At 31.2% G+C, this 20,962-nt stretch overlaps 7 protein-coding genes across 8 annotated transcripts; 3 read left to right on the top strand and 4 right to left on the bottom strand.

Moving 5' to 3' along the window:
- Positions 1–814: 814 nt before the first annotated feature.
- LOC111425900 (kinesin-like protein KIF9) lies at positions 815–4,001 on the bottom strand. Its single transcript, XM_023060194.2, has 9 exons — positions 3,351–4,001; positions 2,987–3,306; positions 2,812–2,936; positions 2,542–2,762; positions 2,339–2,486; positions 2,003–2,287; positions 1,807–1,951; positions 1,148–1,746; positions 815–1,086 (listed from the first exon to the last, which is right to left on the bottom strand). Exons 1-9 carry the CDS (start codon positions 3,602–3,604, stop codon positions 892–894), a joined length of 2,292 nt encoding a protein of 763 aa, XP_022915962.2. The 5' UTR covers positions 3,605–4,001; the 3' UTR covers positions 815–891.
- A 1,518-nt stretch (positions 4,002–5,519) lies between these two features.
- Positions 5,520–12,830, top strand: LOC111426030 (uncharacterized). The gene is made up of 12 exons (XM_071194666.1): positions 5,520–5,745; positions 5,889–6,001; positions 6,183–6,281; positions 6,334–6,996; positions 7,054–7,262; positions 7,343–7,419; positions 7,901–7,939; positions 8,283–8,338; positions 8,391–9,053; positions 9,113–9,322; positions 11,730–12,395; positions 12,456–12,830. The coding sequence occupies exons 3-12, from the start codon at positions 6,212–6,214 to the stop codon at positions 12,764–12,766; spliced, it is 2,964 nt and encodes a 987-aa protein (XP_071050767.1). The 5' UTR covers positions 5,520–5,745; positions 5,889–6,001; positions 6,183–6,211; the 3' UTR covers positions 12,767–12,830.
- On the bottom strand, positions 9,350–11,549 carry LOC111425901 (probable phospholipase A1 magnifin). The gene is made up of 3 exons (XM_023060195.2): positions 11,150–11,549; positions 9,608–9,997; positions 9,350–9,554 (listed from the first exon to the last, which is right to left on the bottom strand). The coding sequence occupies exons 1-3, from the start codon at positions 11,490–11,492 to the stop codon at positions 9,370–9,372; spliced, it is 918 nt and encodes a 305-aa protein (XP_022915963.2). The 5' UTR covers positions 11,493–11,549; the 3' UTR covers positions 9,350–9,369.
- LOC111425997 (lipase member H-A-like) lies at positions 12,726–18,240 on the top strand. Of its 2 annotated transcripts, none has more exons than XM_071194325.1 (3): positions 12,726–12,803; positions 17,184–17,942; positions 18,004–18,240. In XM_071194325.1, exons 1-3 carry the CDS (start codon positions 12,791–12,793, stop codon positions 18,186–18,188), a joined length of 957 nt encoding a protein of 318 aa, XP_071050426.1. In that variant the 5' UTR covers positions 12,726–12,790; the 3' UTR covers positions 18,189–18,240. The 2 variants fall into 2 exon arrangements, with proteins under 2 accessions (XP_071050426.1, XP_022916093.2); XM_023060325.2 differs by lacking the exon at positions 12,726–12,803 and adding an exon at positions 16,970–17,136.
- LOC111426014 (lipoprotein lipase-like) lies at positions 12,824–13,898 on the bottom strand. Its single transcript, XM_023060349.2, has 2 exons — positions 13,793–13,898; positions 12,824–13,734 (listed from the first exon to the last, which is right to left on the bottom strand). Exons 1-2 carry the CDS (start codon positions 13,896–13,898, stop codon positions 12,845–12,847), a joined length of 996 nt encoding a protein of 331 aa, XP_022916117.2. The 3' UTR covers positions 12,824–12,844.
- Positions 15,509–16,803, bottom strand: LOC111426009 (lipase member H-A-like). The gene is made up of 2 exons (XM_023060339.2): positions 16,532–16,803; positions 15,509–16,472 (listed from the first exon to the last, which is right to left on the bottom strand). Exons 1-2 carry the CDS (start codon positions 16,608–16,610, stop codon positions 15,583–15,585), a joined length of 969 nt encoding a protein of 322 aa, XP_022916107.1. The 5' UTR covers positions 16,611–16,803; the 3' UTR covers positions 15,509–15,582.
- A 1,250-nt stretch (positions 18,241–19,490) lies between the features above and the next one.
- On the top strand, positions 19,491–20,348 carry LOC111425902 (lipoprotein lipase-like). The gene is made up of 2 exons (XM_071194668.1): positions 19,491–19,545; positions 19,807–20,348. The coding sequence occupies exons 1-2, from the start codon at positions 19,491–19,493 to the stop codon at positions 20,346–20,348; spliced, it is 597 nt and encodes a 198-aa protein (XP_071050769.1).
- Positions 20,349–20,962: the final 614 nt, after the last annotated feature.

A 20,962-nucleotide genomic window follows, 5' to 3' on the forward strand; every position in this document is an offset into this window, starting at 1 on the left:
AGTGTAAGAGAGCAATATTGTTAAGAATAAAATTTGCAACAAGTTTTATTTCAAAAGATTTTTTGCAAAATGCTCCGTTTCCCGAGTATTACCATGAACAACTTGAAAATGCAACAAATTCATCCAATTTTCATATTTTCGTATTTTTCTTGATATTGCCACATCTAAGAGCAAAAGTGCAAGAGAGCAATATTGTTGAAAATAACATTTTCTATAACTATTGTTCCAAAAGTTTTTTTGTTATATACTCCGTTTCCCAAGTGTTACCATTAAATTGAAAAAATGCAACAAATTCATCCATCTTTCATACTTTCGTATTTTTCTTGATATTGCCATATCTAAGAACTAAAGAGAAGAAGAGCAATATTGTTAAGAACAAAATTTTCTATAACTATTGTTCCAAAAGTTTTTTTGTAATACACTCCGTTTCCAGAGCATTACCATTAACAACTTGAAAATCCAGCAAATTTATCCAATTTTCATATTTTCCTATTTTTCTCAACATTAACGCATCTGAGAGAAAAAGAGAAGAAAAGCAATATTGTTCAGAATAAAATTTTCTACAACTATCGTCCAAAAAACTTTTTTGCAATATGCTCCGATTTCCCACTATTACCATTAACAACTCGCAAAAAACAACGAATTCATCAAATTTTCACACTTTCGTATTTTTCTCGATATTTACGCATCCCTTCCCCGTATTAGTCCGTTATATCGAGATTTTACCGATTTATTTTAATCATGTTTTTTTTAGATCTTAGCAAATATTTTAACATACGTTTTGGTTGCTTTGCAGTTGGATATAAAGCGAAAATAGAATGGGATAATATATATTTGTTATAATTTATAGACAAAATCGCGGAAAAAATAAATTTAATGAGAATTTAAAATTTAAATTTTGATGGTATTATGCCATTTTTTGTTTCTCACCTCCCTCAATTTCATTTTAACTTTTTCTTGTTGCATAATACTCTTTAACGTTTCATATTTGACTAAATTATTGTAACATTCTGATAAATCTTTTGATATCAAATCATCAGGCAATTCGTCGGGCACCTCCCCACTTTGTTCCACTTCATCTTGAGCCTAAAAAAATTATATTATACAAAATATTAATTATTAAAAAAATGTTGTTTCATTTCCGTACTTCGGATTTTTCTTTAAGATTTGGAAGCAATGTACTGTAATGTTCAGCACAAAACAACTCATATTGGTCGTTAATGGATTTACGCGTTTCCCGGCAAATCTCCAATTCCAATCTTAATTGAGTTTGAAGCAATAACAAATTTTCTTGTTGCTGCACAATCTCATCTTCCATTAGCTTAAGCGTGTTTTTACATTCAGTCTCTGCATCGGAAATCTTCATGTTTCCATCGTCATCGTATGTAATAACTCCAGCTATTTCTCGCCCCATTTGTGCCAAACGTAATGCTTCTTCTTTCGTTTCTAAATTTTCTCTCATTTCCTGTAGAGCTCGAATTTCGGTTAAATACTTAACGTTAATGTCTTTTGTAACAGTTTCGTTTTCATTTAATTGTTCCATTAGTTGTTGGTAACCGTATTTTTCGTCAAGTGTAAACTCATTCCAAGCTTCATCATAACTTGGTACATCACTTGGCATTGAATCTTCCATGGTTTCCGACATTGCATCTTTCATTTCCGTACTCATACTAGATCGTTTTTTAATTCCTTTACGAATGGTTTTTGAACCTTGTCGTGATGACTGATCTTTTGTAGACAAAGATGCTAAAAATTACTAATTTTAATAGCTAAAATAATTTGATTATTAATAGAATCAAAACGTACGAGATTTTCGTGATGTTTTATCTTTTGATTTCCTTCTTTCTTTCGAATCTTTAGACCCTTTCACAGACACCGATCGTTTACTAGCTTTCGAAGATTGACTACGAACACTATCTTTTGATTTCATTGTTGGTATCCTGCCAGAAGACTGCAAAATTATAGCTTATTATAAAATATGTACAATAATTATTTAAAGCACTGTTCTAAAAGATTGCGCGGCTCTCTCCATCGCCATTTGATATGCCCCGTCAATTTCCTCTTGCTTTTTCGCTTCCAAGTCTATAAAGCGATCTTTAAAAATTTGAAGAATGGTACTGATGTCGCTAAAACTAACCACCACCAATTCGCTTATCTTATCGGATAAATAATTTTCGGCTAATTCTTGTAAATGCTTGATTCGATCGCGAGTTAAGTTTTTATCCAAAGTGTTATTTAAAATCATCGATTGAACTTCTAGTTCTTGACGCATCGTGTTTACAGTTTCCTAAAATTATTAATTTTGGAGAAAATTTTTTTTTTTTTTTTTAATTTAAACCTGTAGATGATTAATTTTTCCCTCGTCAGTTTCTTTTGCGTTGTGTTCGGCTCTTTTACCTTTTACTCCTCGTATAATGTTACTTAATCGTAACATGGAAAGGGTCATTGTCAAATCGTTTCTTCCGGTTCGAATATGGCCAATTAACCTATATATTCAAAACGAGTATGATGCGGATTAGGTTTAAGTAATTTTATGAGTACCTCATTTGACTGGATTGACTCAAAGCTTTTCCAAGATATTGTATAAGAATGTTTAATTTTTGTTTTACTAAGATATTTTCCGTGATATTTGTAATGAGGGCGAGAACGAATTGTTCGATTTGCGTTTTTGTAACATTTGCCATACCTATTTCAATAACATTCTTATAAAAACAACTTTGGTTGCCCACTGTGTCGACTCCAGCTAAATCCACAAAATGTAGCTAGAAACATTTTTATCAGAAAAAATTTTTGCAACTACATCTTTGTTACTTTTGACACAACTTCTAAAAGTTTTGCTTCATCAGTTAATCTACACGTTGCTGTAATCGTTAAAACACTATGGGATGAATGTGAGTCATAAAGAGATTTTTGAACGTTTGACTTTCTCCCTTCTCCTAAACAACACAAAATTAATCAACCCGATACGCTAAAAATAATTGTTTACCTTTAAATATTTCGAGGAATACACTCTCCATATCGTTAATAGGTTTTTTTGATATATGGTGCATAGATTGTGTATGATACACAGCAAGGTTTTCGTCCAACAAATCATAAATATGCGTGTTAGTCGCTTCAACAAATGATAAAGTAAATGAAATTTTCATTTTTGTTTTGTACTCTTCACGCAAAGCCAATAAAAATTCGATAGATCTTGAAATTAACCCTCTGTCTTCAAATGAATTATTGATTCCACTCATGGTTAAACTTTTTCCTGTTCCTGTAGCACCATAAGCTATAACAGCCGCGTTTGAGCCCTCTAAAAAACTTAAAACTTGGGTCAATCTCGGAATACAGTTATGATTGAGTACCTGTGCAACACATCTGGCATTATAAGGTTGAATATATCGCGTTGAGAATCGTTATAAAAGACTCCATCGGTTTCAAAACACCAATAGTTAGGGATGATGTTATCGTTTCCAGGTAAAAAATCTTGCAAGCATCTAACGTACATGGTTTTTTTGTTGTCGAGGATTTTTACGTACTCCCATGATGTATCGACTGTTGGAGTACAACGGAAATAAACTTTTGCAGTTTTACATCTGCGGTCACTTCCTTTTCCCATTTTCTTTACTTTACAAAAACCTTACAAATTCATGTATATTTTTTGAGGGTTTATGTCAACTATCACAGTGAAGTTTTTAAAACGTCTATTATGTACATACACTTTGTATCATTCTTACAGAGTCATAGTATTTTATATCATTTCGCTTTTCTGTAATTGCTACACTCGCTTAATACTAGGAAAAAAGGATGTATGGCAAAGTTGTTCCAAATACTATCGCCTATATCTATATAAAATAAGAGGATTTAGCCAAATATGCACATTCTTTTCTATCAATTTCAAAGTAGCCCGATTTTAAGGCAAGTTAACCCTAAAACAAGCCTATCAAACGTCAAATCAACTCAACCACAAAGTAAGCCAACCTCAGAGCATTCCAATCCACTTCCAATACAACTTAATTCCAAAGTTTTTACATGAATGGATATAATTACTTTTTGAATTTGGATGACTATGAAAGTCAAATCCACTTCAACCTCATCTGACCATAAGGCAAGCAAATGCAAACTCAAAACATAACGACTCAACCTCAAAGCAACAGGATCAAACGCTAATGACTCTAATTTAATTGCAAAGAAATATAATCTAACCGCAAAAGAAACTCTAAAGCAAGCTAAACCAATCGTTCTTAACACTAAAGTGACCCAACCCCAAACCAAGCCACGCAGAATTCAAAGCTTGTCAATAATAATGTAGTCTAACTTCAAACCAAAGTAATCAACCCTTTATATCCATTCAACTTCAAAGTAACTTAACTCCAAATCAAAACAATCACTCTTCACAACAAGCCAATACAATCCATTGCAATACTTGGCATGCGATTGGGTTGGGTTGGGTTGTAGAATAGAATGTGTGATGAATTAGAATAAAACATAACTTGCTTTAGACAATCAATTTAAACAGAATGGTGAGGTTCGCAAAACAATAAACCAGTTCTTTTCGGCGGGAAGAAAAATGTGTTGTACATGATAATGTGTAAAAGATGATTATGAAAGAAGAGGAGACGAGGTTGAGCAGGGTTATAACATAACACTAGATATCATAGAAAGCACTTTTCCAGGTGTATGGAAAGTGGAAAAATTGATACTTATAGAACATATATAGATGTTTGGAAAGACACTTTAAAGCACATGGCTCAATGTATTAAGGCTTTACTGTCTAGACAAAAGTAGAAGCTAGAATTAGTAGTGAATGAGTAGAATCATATGAAGAAGACTTAATTTTATGGAACGTTCTAAATGCTTAACGGTAGACAGTGCGTTACACATATTGTAGGTATCTGTATTCATATAGATATGAAACTTGGTAATGAATTGTGGAATCAAAGAATATATCAATAACATGTAAGAGAAGAAACTGGATACCTGACAGTGAGAGAAATTTACCTCTACAAGGCAAAACTATTAAAAACGTGATATTCTATCGATAGCTGCGAGTGTAAATTACAGACAAGGGGATAGCAATAAGGAAATAATTAGTAGAATGAGTCAAGCAATAAATGCAATTGAGTACTAGAGGAGAGATAAAATGAAGAATGTTGAAGTTGGAATTGACATAAGTACATTAGAGTCAATCGAGGTGAAGAGCGTGGAAGGCCCAAGAGAGCATGGAGAGAAGGTGTGGCAGAGGCAATGAAATCTAGGAAATTTCCAGATGGGGATTGGCATAACCTCGCTTAACAATAATAATAATGTGAGGGAATTTTTTTGGGACAAACGATCTGATATGGAAAAATCCATTAACCAAGGGATCAATACACAGTAATGTATTAAAACAATAATCAGGTCCATATTATTACTTAGTTAATGTGAATGATACCCTGAAGAAAAAACACCAAGTCAGATACGATTTCGATACACATTATTATTTCGTTGGTTTCATTATACTTCAAGGTAAACCATTATCTAATGGTGTCCTAAATATTAGTTTCAGTTAACCGAGATAACATGCGGGCATATATTCTAGGAAGTCACTATTATTAAGATAACGATTTATCATAATTCGTTTAAAAAAACAAAGACAACATTAATCAATTTCCGTCTATCACGTAGTTATTAGCATATAATGTTATACTGTGTTATTAGTAAGTTGCAAGATACCGACCGATCGAGTTTGAACTGGACATCCGTTTAGGCATAACTTAGGTAAATAACACTTTCACGGCCTATTGAGTGTGATATATGTATTACATAATAAACAGGCAACCGCTGTAGCCATGGAAGTGTTAAAATAATTAAATTATGCTGAACATGTTTTCTAAAGTATGATAATGTTTTAACAATTTCAGGTGTATATGACCAATTTTGGATAACCTTTCTAATTTCTACTTTGCGTTAAAGTAATTAGCAATAAAGAAAAATAAATATTATCAAGTAATAAAAGTAAATATACTCAAAAAAGGTGAGTTCAGCTTTTAGGTTATGTTTCAATTCATGTTAAAAAGACTTTTTCAAATATTAAATTGGAATTGTTTTTATCTGTATCTTATTAAAATTAGACTATGTTAATTAACTTAGGATAATATCTAAAAAGTAATAAGAATCAAAGATATAAGTTTCTTATAGATAATGTGTTATTTTAGTTGCCTATAGTTAGATTGTATTTCTTTATATGGTTTTATTCAATACACTTAAATTGTTAAATAGTATTACTAACTATAAGAAGATGTCAATCTTAATTGGTAAGTCTTCCATACAATTAAGACCAAGTATATACTAATCATTCAATTTTAGAAAAGGTAAAACTAAATCCAGTAGATTTTTCTAAAGCAAACGCCAAAAGAGAGGAAGTCTTTTATCATTTATTCACAAAACTCAAAGCTGATAGTCAAATAATAACCGAATCAACAGTTCAAACTATCCCACTGAATAAAAATTTAGAGACAAAAGTGTTTATACACGGTTGGAACTCTTCAATTCACAAAGGAAATTGGTATGATGGTTTTAAAGATGCATACTTTAAAAGAGGAGATTACAACATTTTGTATGTTGACTGGTTTATACCGGGAAGTCAAGAATTTCCCGTATCAGCTGCTAATGTAAAACCTGTCGGACATTTTATAGGAGATCTTTTGTTAGCTTCCAAGATTCCATTAGAAAAAATTCATGTTATTGGTAAATCATTAGGTTCACATGTTGCATCATATGTAGGAAAAAGAATTTTTGAAGTAACCTCAAACAAAATTGCTAGAATAACAGGATTAGATCCAGCCGGACCTAAATTTGAACATACAGATCTGAACGAAGACCAAAGATTATTTAAATTAGATGCCGAATTTGTTGATATCGTCCACACAGATGCTGGTTATTACGGGTTTATTAATCCAATAGGAACAGTTGATTTTTATCCAAATGGAGGAAAAGATCAACCTGGATGTGGAAGTGATGATAGCGGACGTAAGTTTCTCTTTTTTAGCTTTAAAATTGATTTTAGACGATTATAAATAATTGTAGATAATGACAGTCATGGAAGGTCAAATTGGTTCTTTTTGGAATCGATTAATTCGAAAAATTTCTTAGCAAGAAAAGCTGAAAGTTGGGAAAAGTACTTAGAAGGAAAATATGAAGATAATGAAGGTGTTGTGTTTGGAGAAGATGTTCCAAAAAATGTTAAAGGAAATTATTATTTTGAAACTAACTCGAAATATCCATATGCTAAACTATAAATTGAAATATTTAAGTTTATAGCAACACTATTTATTAGAAATTTATAAATAAAATAAATATTTTTCTAATTTTTTAGATTTCATTATTGTTGTTGGTTGGGTTGCCTAAGTTAGATATAGATATCAAAATAAAGATTAAGACGCTTGTAGAAATGTGAGTGTGACTAGAGTTTTAAAATATATAGTATAAAATATGTAAGTGAATGAGATATAAACTAGTTTCAAAAATAAATATAAAAATTTAAATTTTACTTCGAATCAAGTAGAGTTAGTTGCATACATCCTACTATTTTCTGTCAAAAATAAAGTGCTACAGATAATCTGGATAATCTAGATCAGTCGTTCAATTGATCTAGTTAAGAAGCTATATATATTTATATAGAATGGTACTATCTAAGCAAAATTTTAAGCCGAATAGATAATTTCAACTTATGAAAATAGAATTCGATTTCATCTCTCTTGAATTGTCATGGATAAGATTAATTATCCATTTGCCAGTTTTTACTGTATCATGAGCAACTAAGATCTTATCTATATCAAAGATAAGATGCGGACAAGTACTTTGGAAGCTGCTCAGGATTTAGATAATATGGTAAAAGTAATCCTTATGAGGAAACAAAGATGAAGAAGTAATTTATTGATGGATTGAATTTGAAAACTGAACATCTATATAGGTAATTAGCTAATGAATACTAAATCTATTATAATAAAAGGTAATTGTTGCAATAAAAATTATACTAAATGGACGTTTTCACATGGTACCATTAAATGTTTTAGCTAGTAGGATTTTTGAATTCTTTAGTTGATTTAAAAATGTTAATGTTAATTGCAAACAGAACAAATTAACACTGTTACTTATAAATTAGAAAGATTTTATCCACTTAAAAAAGCTCATCATATAGGTTATGTTTTTATTAAGGTTAAAATATGTTGAAGATTTTATGATTAATCTAAAAACCTATCTTTTGCAAATAATTGTGATTATTGTAAGTTAAATTATTTATTTCTTTTTTACAGTTGTATTAAATTATTTAACAGTATTATTAACACTAAGAAGATGTCAACATTAATAGGTAAGTTTGTAACAAAATTTAAAAGATAACAATTAACATAATCAAATTTTAGATAAAACAAAGCTAATTCCAGTGGATTATTCTAAAGCAAACGCTAAAAACCATGAAGTATTTTATCATTTATTCACAAAATCATCAACTGGAAGTCAACTAATATCCAAAACAACCATTCAAACAATCCAATGGAACAAATCACTTGAAACTAAAGTGTTCATCCATGGTTGGAAGTCTTCAATGCATAAAGGAAATTGGTACCATGCATTTAAAGACGCCTACCTCAAGAAAGGCGATTACAACATTTTGTTTGTCGATTGGTTTATACCAGGAAATCAGGAATTTCTTGTAGCAGCAGCTAATGTAAAACCTGTAGGATATTTCATAGCAGATTTTATATTAGCTTCAAAAACACCATTAGAAAAAATTCATGTTATTGGTAAATCATTAGGATCACATGTTGCATCATTTGTTGGAAAACGAATTTTTGAATTAACATCAGAAAGAATTGCTAGAATAACCGGATTAGATCCTGCTGGGCCTACATTTGAGCATGAACATCTAAATGAACAGCAAAGATTATGCAAATTCGATGCTGAATTTGTTGATGTTATTCACACAGATGCTGGTTATTTTGGATTTAATACATCGATTGGAACAGTCGATTTTTATCCAAATGGGGGGAAAAACCAACCTGGGTGTGGAGATGATGATATTGGACGTAATACTTTTTAAATAAACAAATTTTTTGATTTTTTTAAAGATTTTTTATGATTGTAGATGATGAATGTCATGGAAGATCTAATTTATTCTTTTTAGAATCGATTAATTCTAAAAATTTTGTTGCAAGAAAAGCTGAAAGTTGGGAAAAATACTTGGAAGGAAAATACGACGATAACGAAGGTGTTATTTTTGGGGAAGATGTTCCAAAGAATGCCACAGGAAATTATTATTTTAAAACAAATTCAAAACACCCATATGCTGAGATATAAAAAGAAAGATCTAAAAAATTAAATTTATTAAAAATTAGCAAATTTTTAAGTCTTTACAAAGTATATTCCTTGAGCTGATTCCGAAATATTCTCTCCATAAATAGTTTCGTCAGTCATATCATAAATTTTCCTTCTAACATTTTCCAAACTTTTACATTTCCATCCAATAATATCTCGATTATTTATAGAATCCATAAAGTATTTACAACTTTTCCTATGACCATAAAACACTAAAATCAAAACGAAAATTTATTATGTAAACAATAAAAAAGAAAAATCTCACGATATTCCTGAAAATCATCTTTATTCCATAACACATTCAAATTTGGTGGACGATTTCCGGGTTGAAATCTCGAACCATTAAAATAAAAATCAACCGTTCCAAGCGGTTTTTTAAATCCAAATAATAAACAATCTGTGTGAGTAATATCTACTAATTCAGCGTCGGTTTGTTGTAGACGAGCCGAATCCGGACAACTAGGTATTTCGAATAATTGTTTTGCTGGATCTAAACCGGATATCCTTCCAATTTCTTTTCCCGTTAATCGGAAAGTTTCTTTACCCGCAATTCCCGCGATATGAGCTCCCAAAGAATGTCCGATTAAGTGAATTCGATTGTGAGACGTTAATCCTGAATCAAGAAGACGAACTATAAACTTTCCAATGTAATTTCCTAAACAAAAAAGAATAAAAGATGAATCAATTTTAAACATATTCCCATATTTCGAATTAAAGGTTTATTGTATTTAATTAACAGTATGTGGTCAGATATTCTGTAAGATATAATTTATTAGTCAATTATATCTCATTGATACAGATTTATTATCAATATAGCTAATATTAAAGGCGAACGATGATATTGTAAGATTATAGATAATTTTGTTTATAAACTTGGGTGGCTTTAGACAAAATGTAATCAAATAATTCTTAAAAGACAGTACGACGATGGAAGAAAGCGACAGAATCTTCTAAATTAGATGAATTCATATTCTTACAAGCTTTAGCAAAACTTTTAGAACAAAAGTTGTAGCAAATTTTATTCTTAACAATATGCCCTTTATCACTTTTGCTCTCAGATGCATCAATATTGAGAAAGGTACGAAAATATAAAATTTGGATGAATTTGTTGCTTTTAGAAGTTAATGGCAACATTCGAGAAACGGAGTATATTACAAAAAAAACTTTCTGAATAATAGTTATAGAAAATTTTATTCTCAACAATATTGCTCTCTTACACTTTTAATCTCGGATACGTCAATATTGAGAAAAATATGAAAACATGAAAATTGGATGAATTTGTTGCATTTTCAAGTTGTTAATAGTAACACTTGGGAAACGAAGCATATTATAAAAAAGCTTTTAGAACAAAAGTTATAGCAAATTTTATCCTTAACAATATTGCTCTCTATCACTTTTGCTGTGAGATGCATAAATGTAGAGAAAAATTATTTTGATTTTTGTAGGATTGCAATATGTTGCAGCTGAAGATTCACCTCGAATGAAGACTTTGAAGAATTATATGGAATTAAATTGTGAAGGAATATTTTCATGGTTGATGTTATTAGAAATAAAACTACTTCTACTAATTCACTCAAATGGCTTGGGTACTTCTGTAATGGCCATGTTTTTGATATAGCTATTGAGATAGTTTTTGGTACTATTTCGTAAGATGTAATGCTCTATAACCAAGAAAGTAACCATATTAAAACTTTTCTGCCTTGGTCACAACATCCTTATTTTTGTCCAAATAGCTTGCAATTTTATAATCGTAGCATAGCCATACCAGGTGTACCCATTTTATATAATAAAAAAGTATACTATTTACCAACAGAAATTGATGTTTGAATTGCATTAACATATGTTAAACCAGACAATTTTGACCAATCGGCTTGAATAACATTACAATTTCGCTTTTGCAAGTATTTTTCCATTAATTCTACGTAATGCGAAGTACATTTGGATTCGAGCCAACCATGTACGATCAATTTAATGGGTAAAGGTTCCAAATAACAATCTTGAGGACCATGACACGTACGATTCTGTATTTTTCGCGTAGTTAAAGCAAAATGAACGTCGCCCGTTTTAATCGGTTTATCACGAGGAATCAAGAATTGTGATTTCCAAAAATTTTTCAAATTCAATTTCGTATATAAAATTTTTTTATGCATAACGAAAGAAAATTTTTCTGTTTTCTCGATACAATTTGAGGTTTCGTTTGTTTTAACGTCACTTTTCAAAATATTTTGTCATCTAATCATCTCTCATAAAAATTATTAAAAAAATTTAAAAGTAAAAATGGCAACGGGTGAAAAGTTAAGTATCCAACCAAGATGTTGCGGAAAAATGTGTAAGAATGATCAAGTTTTTTTATTAAAATTATATTTTTATTGATTATTTTTTTGTAGCAAGACACATCTTTAAAGTTAAAAAAGTGGATTTTTCGATAGCTGATTGTAAACTAGACGATGTTAAATACAAGGTTTACAGAAATAATTCAGACGAGGCGGTACCTTACACTGAAGATACGATAAAATCAGCTGAATTAGACCTCGATCTTCCTTTTACGGTTTTAATTCACGATTGGTTATCTAACGGGGATTGTTATTGGTATGAACCATTTCGAAAAGCACTTTTCCAAATAGGGCAGAATAACTTGGTCTGTGTCGATTGGTCAATTTCCGCCGCAAAATATTACGATATGGCGGCGGCTAATTCAAAATATGTTGGGGGATTTATTGCAGATTTTATACTCGCTTCAAAAGTTGACATAAAAAAAGTACACGTAATAGGACATTCATTAGGCGCGCAAGTAGCCGGATTCGTTGGGAAAAGAATCTTTCAACGAACATGTGAAAAATTGGCCAGGATTACGTTATCCGATCCTTCAGCATTAGGTTTTGAACTGCCTACCGTTAGAAACGATGAAAAAGCGTACGAAGAAGACGCTGATTTTGTTGATGTTATTCATTCAGATATGGGCCATTATGGATGTATTGATCCAGTTGGTCACGTTGATTTTTATCCAAATGGTGGTAAAGAACAACCAGGGTGTCCAGAATTATGTGATGACGGTACATTAAAAATCAGTTTTAAGGTGGTTAAAAAATAATTTTCTTTTTAATTTTTTTGAGATGACTGTAGCCGCTCAAGAGCGATTTTATATTTCATCGAATCGATCACAAGCGATGAATTTAAGTCTGCCCCAAGTGAAAATTTTGATGAATTTATAGAAGGAATTTTCGCCGAGGAAGATATTATTGTTTTTGGTTATAATTGTCCAACAGAAGCGAGAGGAGTACACTATTTTGCAACGAATGAAACTCCGCCATATGCTCAAGGCGATATATATCCAAAAGTTTTCAGTGACGCTTCGGATGATGGGGAAGAAGGTGATCAGGGTGAGGAAGGTGAAGAAGGTGATCAAGGTGAAGGAGGCGAATAGGATTAAAAGTTTGAAATTTAATGAATGTTTTTTGAAGGTAAAATAAAAGCGTTTTATACATTTATTGCAATAAGAACATTATTTTATTTGTGCAAAAGGAGGATTATCATTAGTTATGAAATAATAAACACCCCTAGCTTGAAAATCAACATTTTCCCCAAAAGTAACGTTTTTACTATCATTTCCACAATTTACTTCTTTAAAATTCTCCCAAGATTCACAACTTGTAGCAATAAAATCATTTGAATTTATTGATTCTATGAAATATAAATTACTTCTCTTGTGGCTACATTTATCGTCGATTTGTAAAAGTGGACAACCAGGTTGTGAAGAACCACCGTTTGGATAATAATCAATCATTCCAATCGGTTTTTCGAATCCATAATTTCCAACATCAGTATGAATGATATCAACAAATTCGGCGTCTGTGTCTGCCAAACGGAATTCGGATGTCATGTTTGATGCTTCAAACATTCGACCACTAGGATCTGTTCCGGTTATTCTTCCTAACTTTTTTGAAGTTTTCTCATAAATTGATTTTCCAATAAATCCAGCGACATGCGACCCTAAACTGTGTCCGATTACGTGTACACTTTCAAGATGAAAATTTCCAGCTATGATAAAATCCGCTATAAATTCGCCGATTGGTTTTGAATTAGCCGCGGATATTTGAAATTCGTTACTTCCAGCTTTAGACCAATCGATGTAGATTATGTTACAATCAAAATATTTTTTAAAGTATTCATTTTTTATCGGTTCATACCAATTAGTTGTTTCATTAGACATCCAACCGTGAATAACAATTATTGTTGGAGCATTCGCAATTAAAATCGAGTCAGAAACAGTTTCTTCTGTTAAATATTGCCCTTCGGAAACATTTTTTGTAAAAACGTGGTAAAGAACGTCCGTTTTTTTGGCATCTGCTAGTATAAAATCAACACCGGGGAGATAACCATACTTTTTAACACCTAAATAAAATTAAAGCAGTTAAAAAAATTTGTTGATGCAGCCAATTATAAGACTTACCATTATAAACGTAGGAATTCGTTAAAATAAAACAATAAATTATTAAAATAATAGTACAAAACAATGATGATTTATTCATCATAAGTTTTAACTTTACAATAGTCATATTATAACTTGAAAATGTAATGAAATATAGTGGGTAAGGCAAAACAAGGAATTCATTTATTCTATTTTAATGGGAAATTCATTTACAGTCGTTTGATATGTTTTAAAAATCAATTTGTGGTAAACAACACAAAAACGTAAGCACATAATGATATATTATTTGACTTTTTTGCTATAATTTGACCTTTACCAATTTTATTTTACAGATCAGAGAAGATTTATTTTAACAAGATCTTTAAGGAACTTTACGTGTTCGAGCAAGGTAAGCAAGAAGTCCAACAAGAAGTCTTGTAGTACGCAGGCCAGCTTATATCTTGATGACTCCCTTATTACTACCTTGCGTTTAGCTTTTGAAGTAGAGATAGCCATGGTTTAGGCCTTCTGAAAATAGTATTTAATCTTTTTCCAACAGTATCTATTAGCAATATCTAGTCTCCTACCGATACTATAGTCTTTTACTAGCAGTATGTAGTCTCCTGGAAATAGCATCTATACTTTTGCCCACAGTATCTAGTCTCCTATCGATACTACAGTCTTCTGCCATAGCTTTGTAGAGACAAAACGTCATACTTAATTATAGCTTTGTTTTGCTTATGGCTTATAAACTCCAGTTATTTGAGTTTTAGATAGGAAAATGTTGTAAAATTGATCAAATAACTAATCCAATATCTTTTAGACTTGAGGTATTTAAAACCAAGTGAGTTAAATTCATTTTTTGTTACAATTTTGAACTACACATACTTACTGTCTAAGCAACGCTGATGAATTAACTTAAAATGGCAGAGAATGTCCAGGGTCCAAGATAATTCTTCCACCAACTGTATGCTTTCTTTAATGGGGTTGGTTTGTCTTTAGCTATCGGAAGGGCGTTTCGAATTTTGCTAACTGTACCGTATTGTACCACTATATCATTCTTTTTCAGACAACTTGCGATCCGTTCCATTACAGAAACATAAAGGAGGCAGATAAAACCGGCTGGTCCAGTACTTACCGTGTCTTTCTTCTGCTTGCGTTTTTGGTGTCTCGTTAATATCCCTCAGAGTGTAGCCATTCTTCTGGAGTACATTTAGAAATTCTTTTCCTTTCTTGAAATTATTTTCGTCATACAACCTTTCTGGGCGTTGGAACAAGGCTTGAAACTGATCTATTCTGTTGTGGATGGTGATATTAATTTACGGAAAATTACGGAATTTTCGTTATTCAAACATCTCCATGTAGAAAATGGCGATACCGGGGACAAAGGTCCCTCCACATTGCTTGTACAATTCTTGCTCCCAATTAAAATAAGTAGATAAACATACTTCGGTAATCCCTCTGGGATGAGTTTCTGGCAAAGACCATCCTCGGAATGTTTAACTGCTACTCAGGCAAATGGAGATTTCACATCGAAATATACCGGGATATTCTGATCCAAATTCATTATTTTGGTTGTTTCCACAACGCTAGTGCTAATTCAATTCAATCCGGAAGTTTAAGGCTTTGTACTTATAGAACAAAATAATTTGATCTGTGTCGATTGGTGATATAATAGAGGATGATGGTGAAGAATGTGTTTAGGATGAGGAAGGAGATCTGGAACCAGATGTCATAAGCCATAGAAGAATACAAGCATTTTATACACTTTTTTTATACTCTATCATTAAAAACAAGAATTTTCTAACTAAGTCTAAATTATACATTACAATTTATTCTATTTGTGCAAATGGAGGATTATCATTAGTTATAAAATAATAAACCCCCCTAGCTTGAAAATCAACATTTTCCCCAAAAGTAACGTTTTTACTATCATTTCCACAATTTCCTTCTTTATACTCCTCCCAAGATTCACAGCTTGTAGCAATAAAATCATTTGAATTAATTGATTCTATGAAATATAAATTGCTCCTTGCGTGGCTACAGTTATCGTCGATTTCTAAAGGTGGACAACCAGGTTGTGAAGATCCACCGTTTGGATAATAATCAATCATTCCAATCGGTTTTTCGAATCCGTAATTTCCAACATCAGTATGAATGATATCAACAAATTCGGCGTCTGTGTCTGCCAAACGGAATTCGGATGTCATGTTTGATGCTTGGAACATTGGACCACCAGGATCTGTTCCGGTTATTCTTCCTAATTTTTTTGAGGTTTTCTCATAAATTGATTTTCCTATAAATCCAGCTACGTGTGAACCTAAACTGTGTCCGATTACGTGTACACTCTCAAGATGAAGTTTTCCCGCTATAATAAAATCCGCTATAAATTTGCCGATTGGTTTTGAATTAGCCGCAGATATTTGAAATTCTTTACTTCCAGCTTTAGACCAATCGATGTAGATTACGTTGCAATCGGGATATTTTTTGAAGTATTCATTTCTTATCGGTTCATACCAATAAGTTGTTTCATTAGAGAGCCAACCGTGAATAACAATTTTTGTTGGAACATTTACAGTTAAGATTGAGTCAGAAACGGTTTCTTCCGTTAAATATTGTCCTTCGGACACGTTTTTTGTAAAAACGTGGTATAGAACGTCTGTTTTTTCGGCATCTGCTATTGTAAAATCAACACCGGGGAGAAAATCATATTTCTTATCACCTAAAAAATTTAAGAAATTAAAAAAAAGACATGATTAATGTAACAATTATAAGACTTACCATTATAAACGTAGGAATTCGTTAAAATAAAACAATAAACTATTAAAATACTAGCATAAAGCGATGATGATTTATTCATAATATAGTATTTAACTTAGCAATATTTAGTTATAAATATAAGTTGAATACGTAACGAAGCTACGTAACAAGGAATTTGCTTACGTTACTCGTGTTGTTACACCACAAATAGATTTTTAAAACCTGTAAAACTGTTTCAAATGAACATTTTCGTTAACATAGAATAAACCAACAATCATGCAGTTTTTGACTTTTAGCAAAAATATAATAAATATAATTTGACCTTTATCACTCTTATTTTATTATAGATTAGATAAGATTTATTTTATTAATTTATTAGATTATTAACTTCATCTATGTTGACGTCAAATTAAGGATATTTCATGACAAATGTTATTAAAGTTAAACTATTTCTTGTTATTATCAAATCAATTCCATCAAATCACTTTATTTATATTCATGATTACTTTGTTTGTTTCCTTTCACTTCAAATCATTCCTTTTATTAACTCCTCAAAACTATAAAGAAAAAAATGTTTAACCAACATTCTTTCAAGCTAACATATTGCATCATTTATTCTTTTACAAGTATTTATTTTCTAAATCTAAATCGTTCAATTAATAATTTTTTTTAGTTCAACTGTCTTATTGCGATTCAAATCCAATAAACGAAGCTTTTGATTATTGGAAGAACATTCTTGAAGGTTCAAAACGTTTTCTAGGAACTGTAAATGAAAAAGACGTCCAATTCGTTTTATTCAACAAAAAATTTGATGAAATCTTTTTAGATGCGACTCAAGATAACATTTATCAATTTTTTTTACCCGAAATCGAAACGAAATTTATTGTTCACGGTTGGGGTGAGTCTCGATTTCGGCCTTATTACAGAACTTTAACTGAAGAATACACCAAGAAAGGTGACTATAACATCGTTCATGTTGATTGGTCAAAAGTAGCAAGTGTTGAATATAACGTAGCTGTTGAAAATACTTTTAAAGTAGGAAAGATCTTAGGGGAGTTTATAACTAAGTTGTTAACTAGTAATATTACAACGCATGAAAATGTTCATTTATTGGGACATTCTTTGGGGGGACATATTGTTGGTGTTAGTGGGAAAGAAATTTTTAAGCTTACTGGATTAAAAGTTCGAAGAATCACGGGATTAGACCCAGCTGGACCATCTTTTGAAATCCCACCGATTGAAATTCAAAAAAGGTTAGACAAACATGATGCTGAAATGGTTGATGTTGTTCATACAGATGGGGGAATTTTTGGATTTATGGAACCACTTGGAACTGTCGATTTTTATCCTAATGGTGGAAAAGGTCTCCAACCTGGATGTTCGTTATTTAAAATTTCGATTCCACCTACAATTAAATCAGCCACAGATTATGGTAATACAAAAAGAAAATTTAAGTTAGAATATTATTATTGAGTTAATTTAATTTTTATTAGCATTTTGTAGTCATACAAGAAGTTATATTTACTTTATAAATTCGATTAATGAAAAAATGATCGCTAAAAAATGTAATTCTTGGGCGCAATTTCAAAATGGTGATTGCGATGGAAATGAAAATGTTGTTTTTGGAGAAGATGTACCTTTTAAAGCTACAGGAAGTTACTTTTTAAGTATTGTTTAAACAATGTTTTTGGTACATTTGTTTTGTTAAAATTAAAAGTAATTTAATGATACCTACAACTTTATTTAGTGTTTAGAGTCCTTCTTTAGTTTCAGTTGAGTGTTTCCATTAACAAACTCGATTTATGTGAAATACAAGCTTATTTTGCACAAAATATTTTTTTTTTTAAATTACTTACTTAGCTTTATCACAGTTTTTTATACAGCCAAAAGGTTATATATTTGGATGTAGCTATGTTCCACTGGTTTCTGAAATCATCTACTAGTTGATTGACACCATGAAAGCAGTATACAAGCTCTGGATACTGGAACATATTACTATAAATGCTGTATCTAACAGCTGAATACCGAAATCATCCCGGGAGTCTGGAATCATGTATAAAATATATTAGAGTCATCTATTAGAGAATGCTGGAATCATCCAGAAGGTGCTAGCATTATCCAGTATATACTGATATCATCTATCAGATGCTGGAACAATCTGAATACTGAAGCTAATTACTGCATTCCATAACTGAATGTTGAAATCAAGTACTTACAGGACATTGGAATCATCCAGAAAAAACTGGAATCATCGAGGGCATACATACACCTACAGAGTAGTGTACTGTAGAGTAGGTTGGAATAAGGTTGGATAGAGATAGGTTGGGTTGGGTTGGGTCTCACATAAAAAAGGTCTCCAAAAAGCAGGAAGCTTAATGCCTTCTCAGGCGTTACGCCCAAGGTTAGAGGTCCTAGTCAAAAAAGAGAAAGTTAAAAGCCACGGTTATTCTGACTGTGCTTTTATATGCTGACTCGGTTACCAGATGCTGGATCGATCTAAATTTAATTACTGCATACAACAGTTACTAGAAATCAAGCACAACACACTGAAATCATCTAAAAAATACTAGAATTATCCAGAAAATACCGCATAACACCAAAATGGCAATACCGTTAAGCAGATTACCTAATTAGAGTTTAGAACAAACTCTAAAAATGGCTTACAGAAAACATAAAATATTAATAATTGAAAATTTCATAAAATAAACACATTTCGTAATCTTAGATGGCAAGAAAATACAATCTGACATATTTAACTAATTTTTAAATTGTATGATTAATAGAGGGCAGCTTAATGGTTTGCCAAAAATTAATATCATAAATAAGTAATTGAAACTCCAAAAAAAACACTAACAGGATGTTATAAATCACGTGAATTTATAATATGATAAAAAATTGAACAAAGGAAATTAATTTATAATGTATAATGGCAAAATAATAACTATAGTTATTTCAATTTTATATACAGTTTTGTTTCACAATGAAGAACATTGCGATATTTATGCCAACGTGTTTATTGTTTATTTTTATTATTTGTAAGTATGTTGTAAAATATTTGTTTGGAATGATGTAATTATATTAAATTAATTCGATTTAAAGATGCAAATGGATTGTTGGAAGAAATTTTGCGGAACGACATCTTTAAAATAATCAATAAAATCCCATTTAATTTTACCCGTTTTATCTTCAACAACATCAAAATGAACGAAAGCGACGTTACCTATTTTTTTATAGTAGAAAATTTAAAAATATAAAATTCAATTCTAAATATATTAATCCAAATTATTCACTTAAAGTTCTTATTCATGGTTGGACTGAACACGCAACGGTTCAATGGTATACAAACGTAATTAATGCTTATTTAAAACGTGGATATTATAATATAATAGCTGTCGATTGGTCTTCAAAAGGTGATGCTGATTATTTATCGGCTTCAAGATACACTAGAGGAATAGGAGAAAAAATCGGGATATTCTTAGTAAAGTTACACAAAAGAAAAGGAATTCCGTTAAAGAATATCCATTTGTTATCGCATTCTCTAGGTGCTCATGTTTGCGGATTCGTAGGAAAAAAAATTTATGAATTAACTGGTGACAAAATCGGGAGAATAACCGCGATGGATCCTGCAGCACCTTTATTTGAAATTACACAAGATATGAGATTATCAAAAGAAAATGCAAAATTTGTTGATGTGATTCATACGGATGGTGGAATGTTAGGATTTAGACATCCAATAGGAACAGTAGACTTTTTTCCAAATGGTGGATCAGCAATTCAACCTGGATGTTCTTTATTAAAAGCCGATCTCCACTATGATGATTGTATGGTAATGGGATGAAAATTTATGTTTGATAATTCTTTTTGGGTATTTGTAGTTTTTTGTAGTCATGCTAGTAGTCATCGACTCTTCATTAAATCAATAAACCACAAAAAATTTTTTGCCAAAAATTGCGAATCCTATGAACAGTTTTCAAGAGGGTTATGTAGAAATAAGAAAACAATTTTTTTTGGGGAAGATACCCAAACGAATGCAACAGGCTCTTTTTATTTTCAAACCAAAGATACCGACATCATTTTGTAACTTTAATTTCTTTGCTGCATGCATAGAATTTTCGAAGATATGATGCGCATTATATACAAGTATTTCAAAATAACGTTTAAATGATGGAAACTTAATAAACTCAACAAGTCAAACTTGATTTTGCCTAATCTTCTAACCTGGCTCATCTTAATCTTTCTGACTTTATTATTTACTTTATTGCTTTAATCCAAACGTCTAATTAGCTATCATAGGAGGTAGATTTAATCACAACTATTAAACGGTCATACCTGGAAAACACTCTTCCTGAACTTTTGGAAGACTTACCGTTTAATCGGAGACTAAATCTTTGCTTTATCCAGGATTTAGTTCCGCTGCACTTTATGCTTGCTGTTGGGAAACATCTTAACAAC

Source organism: Onthophagus taurus, chromosome 2 (assembly GCF_036711975.1).
Source record: "Onthophagus taurus isolate NC chromosome 2, IU_Otau_3.0, whole genome shotgun sequence".
Taxonomy (NCBI): domain Eukaryota; kingdom Metazoa; phylum Arthropoda; class Insecta; order Coleoptera; family Scarabaeidae; genus Onthophagus; species Onthophagus taurus.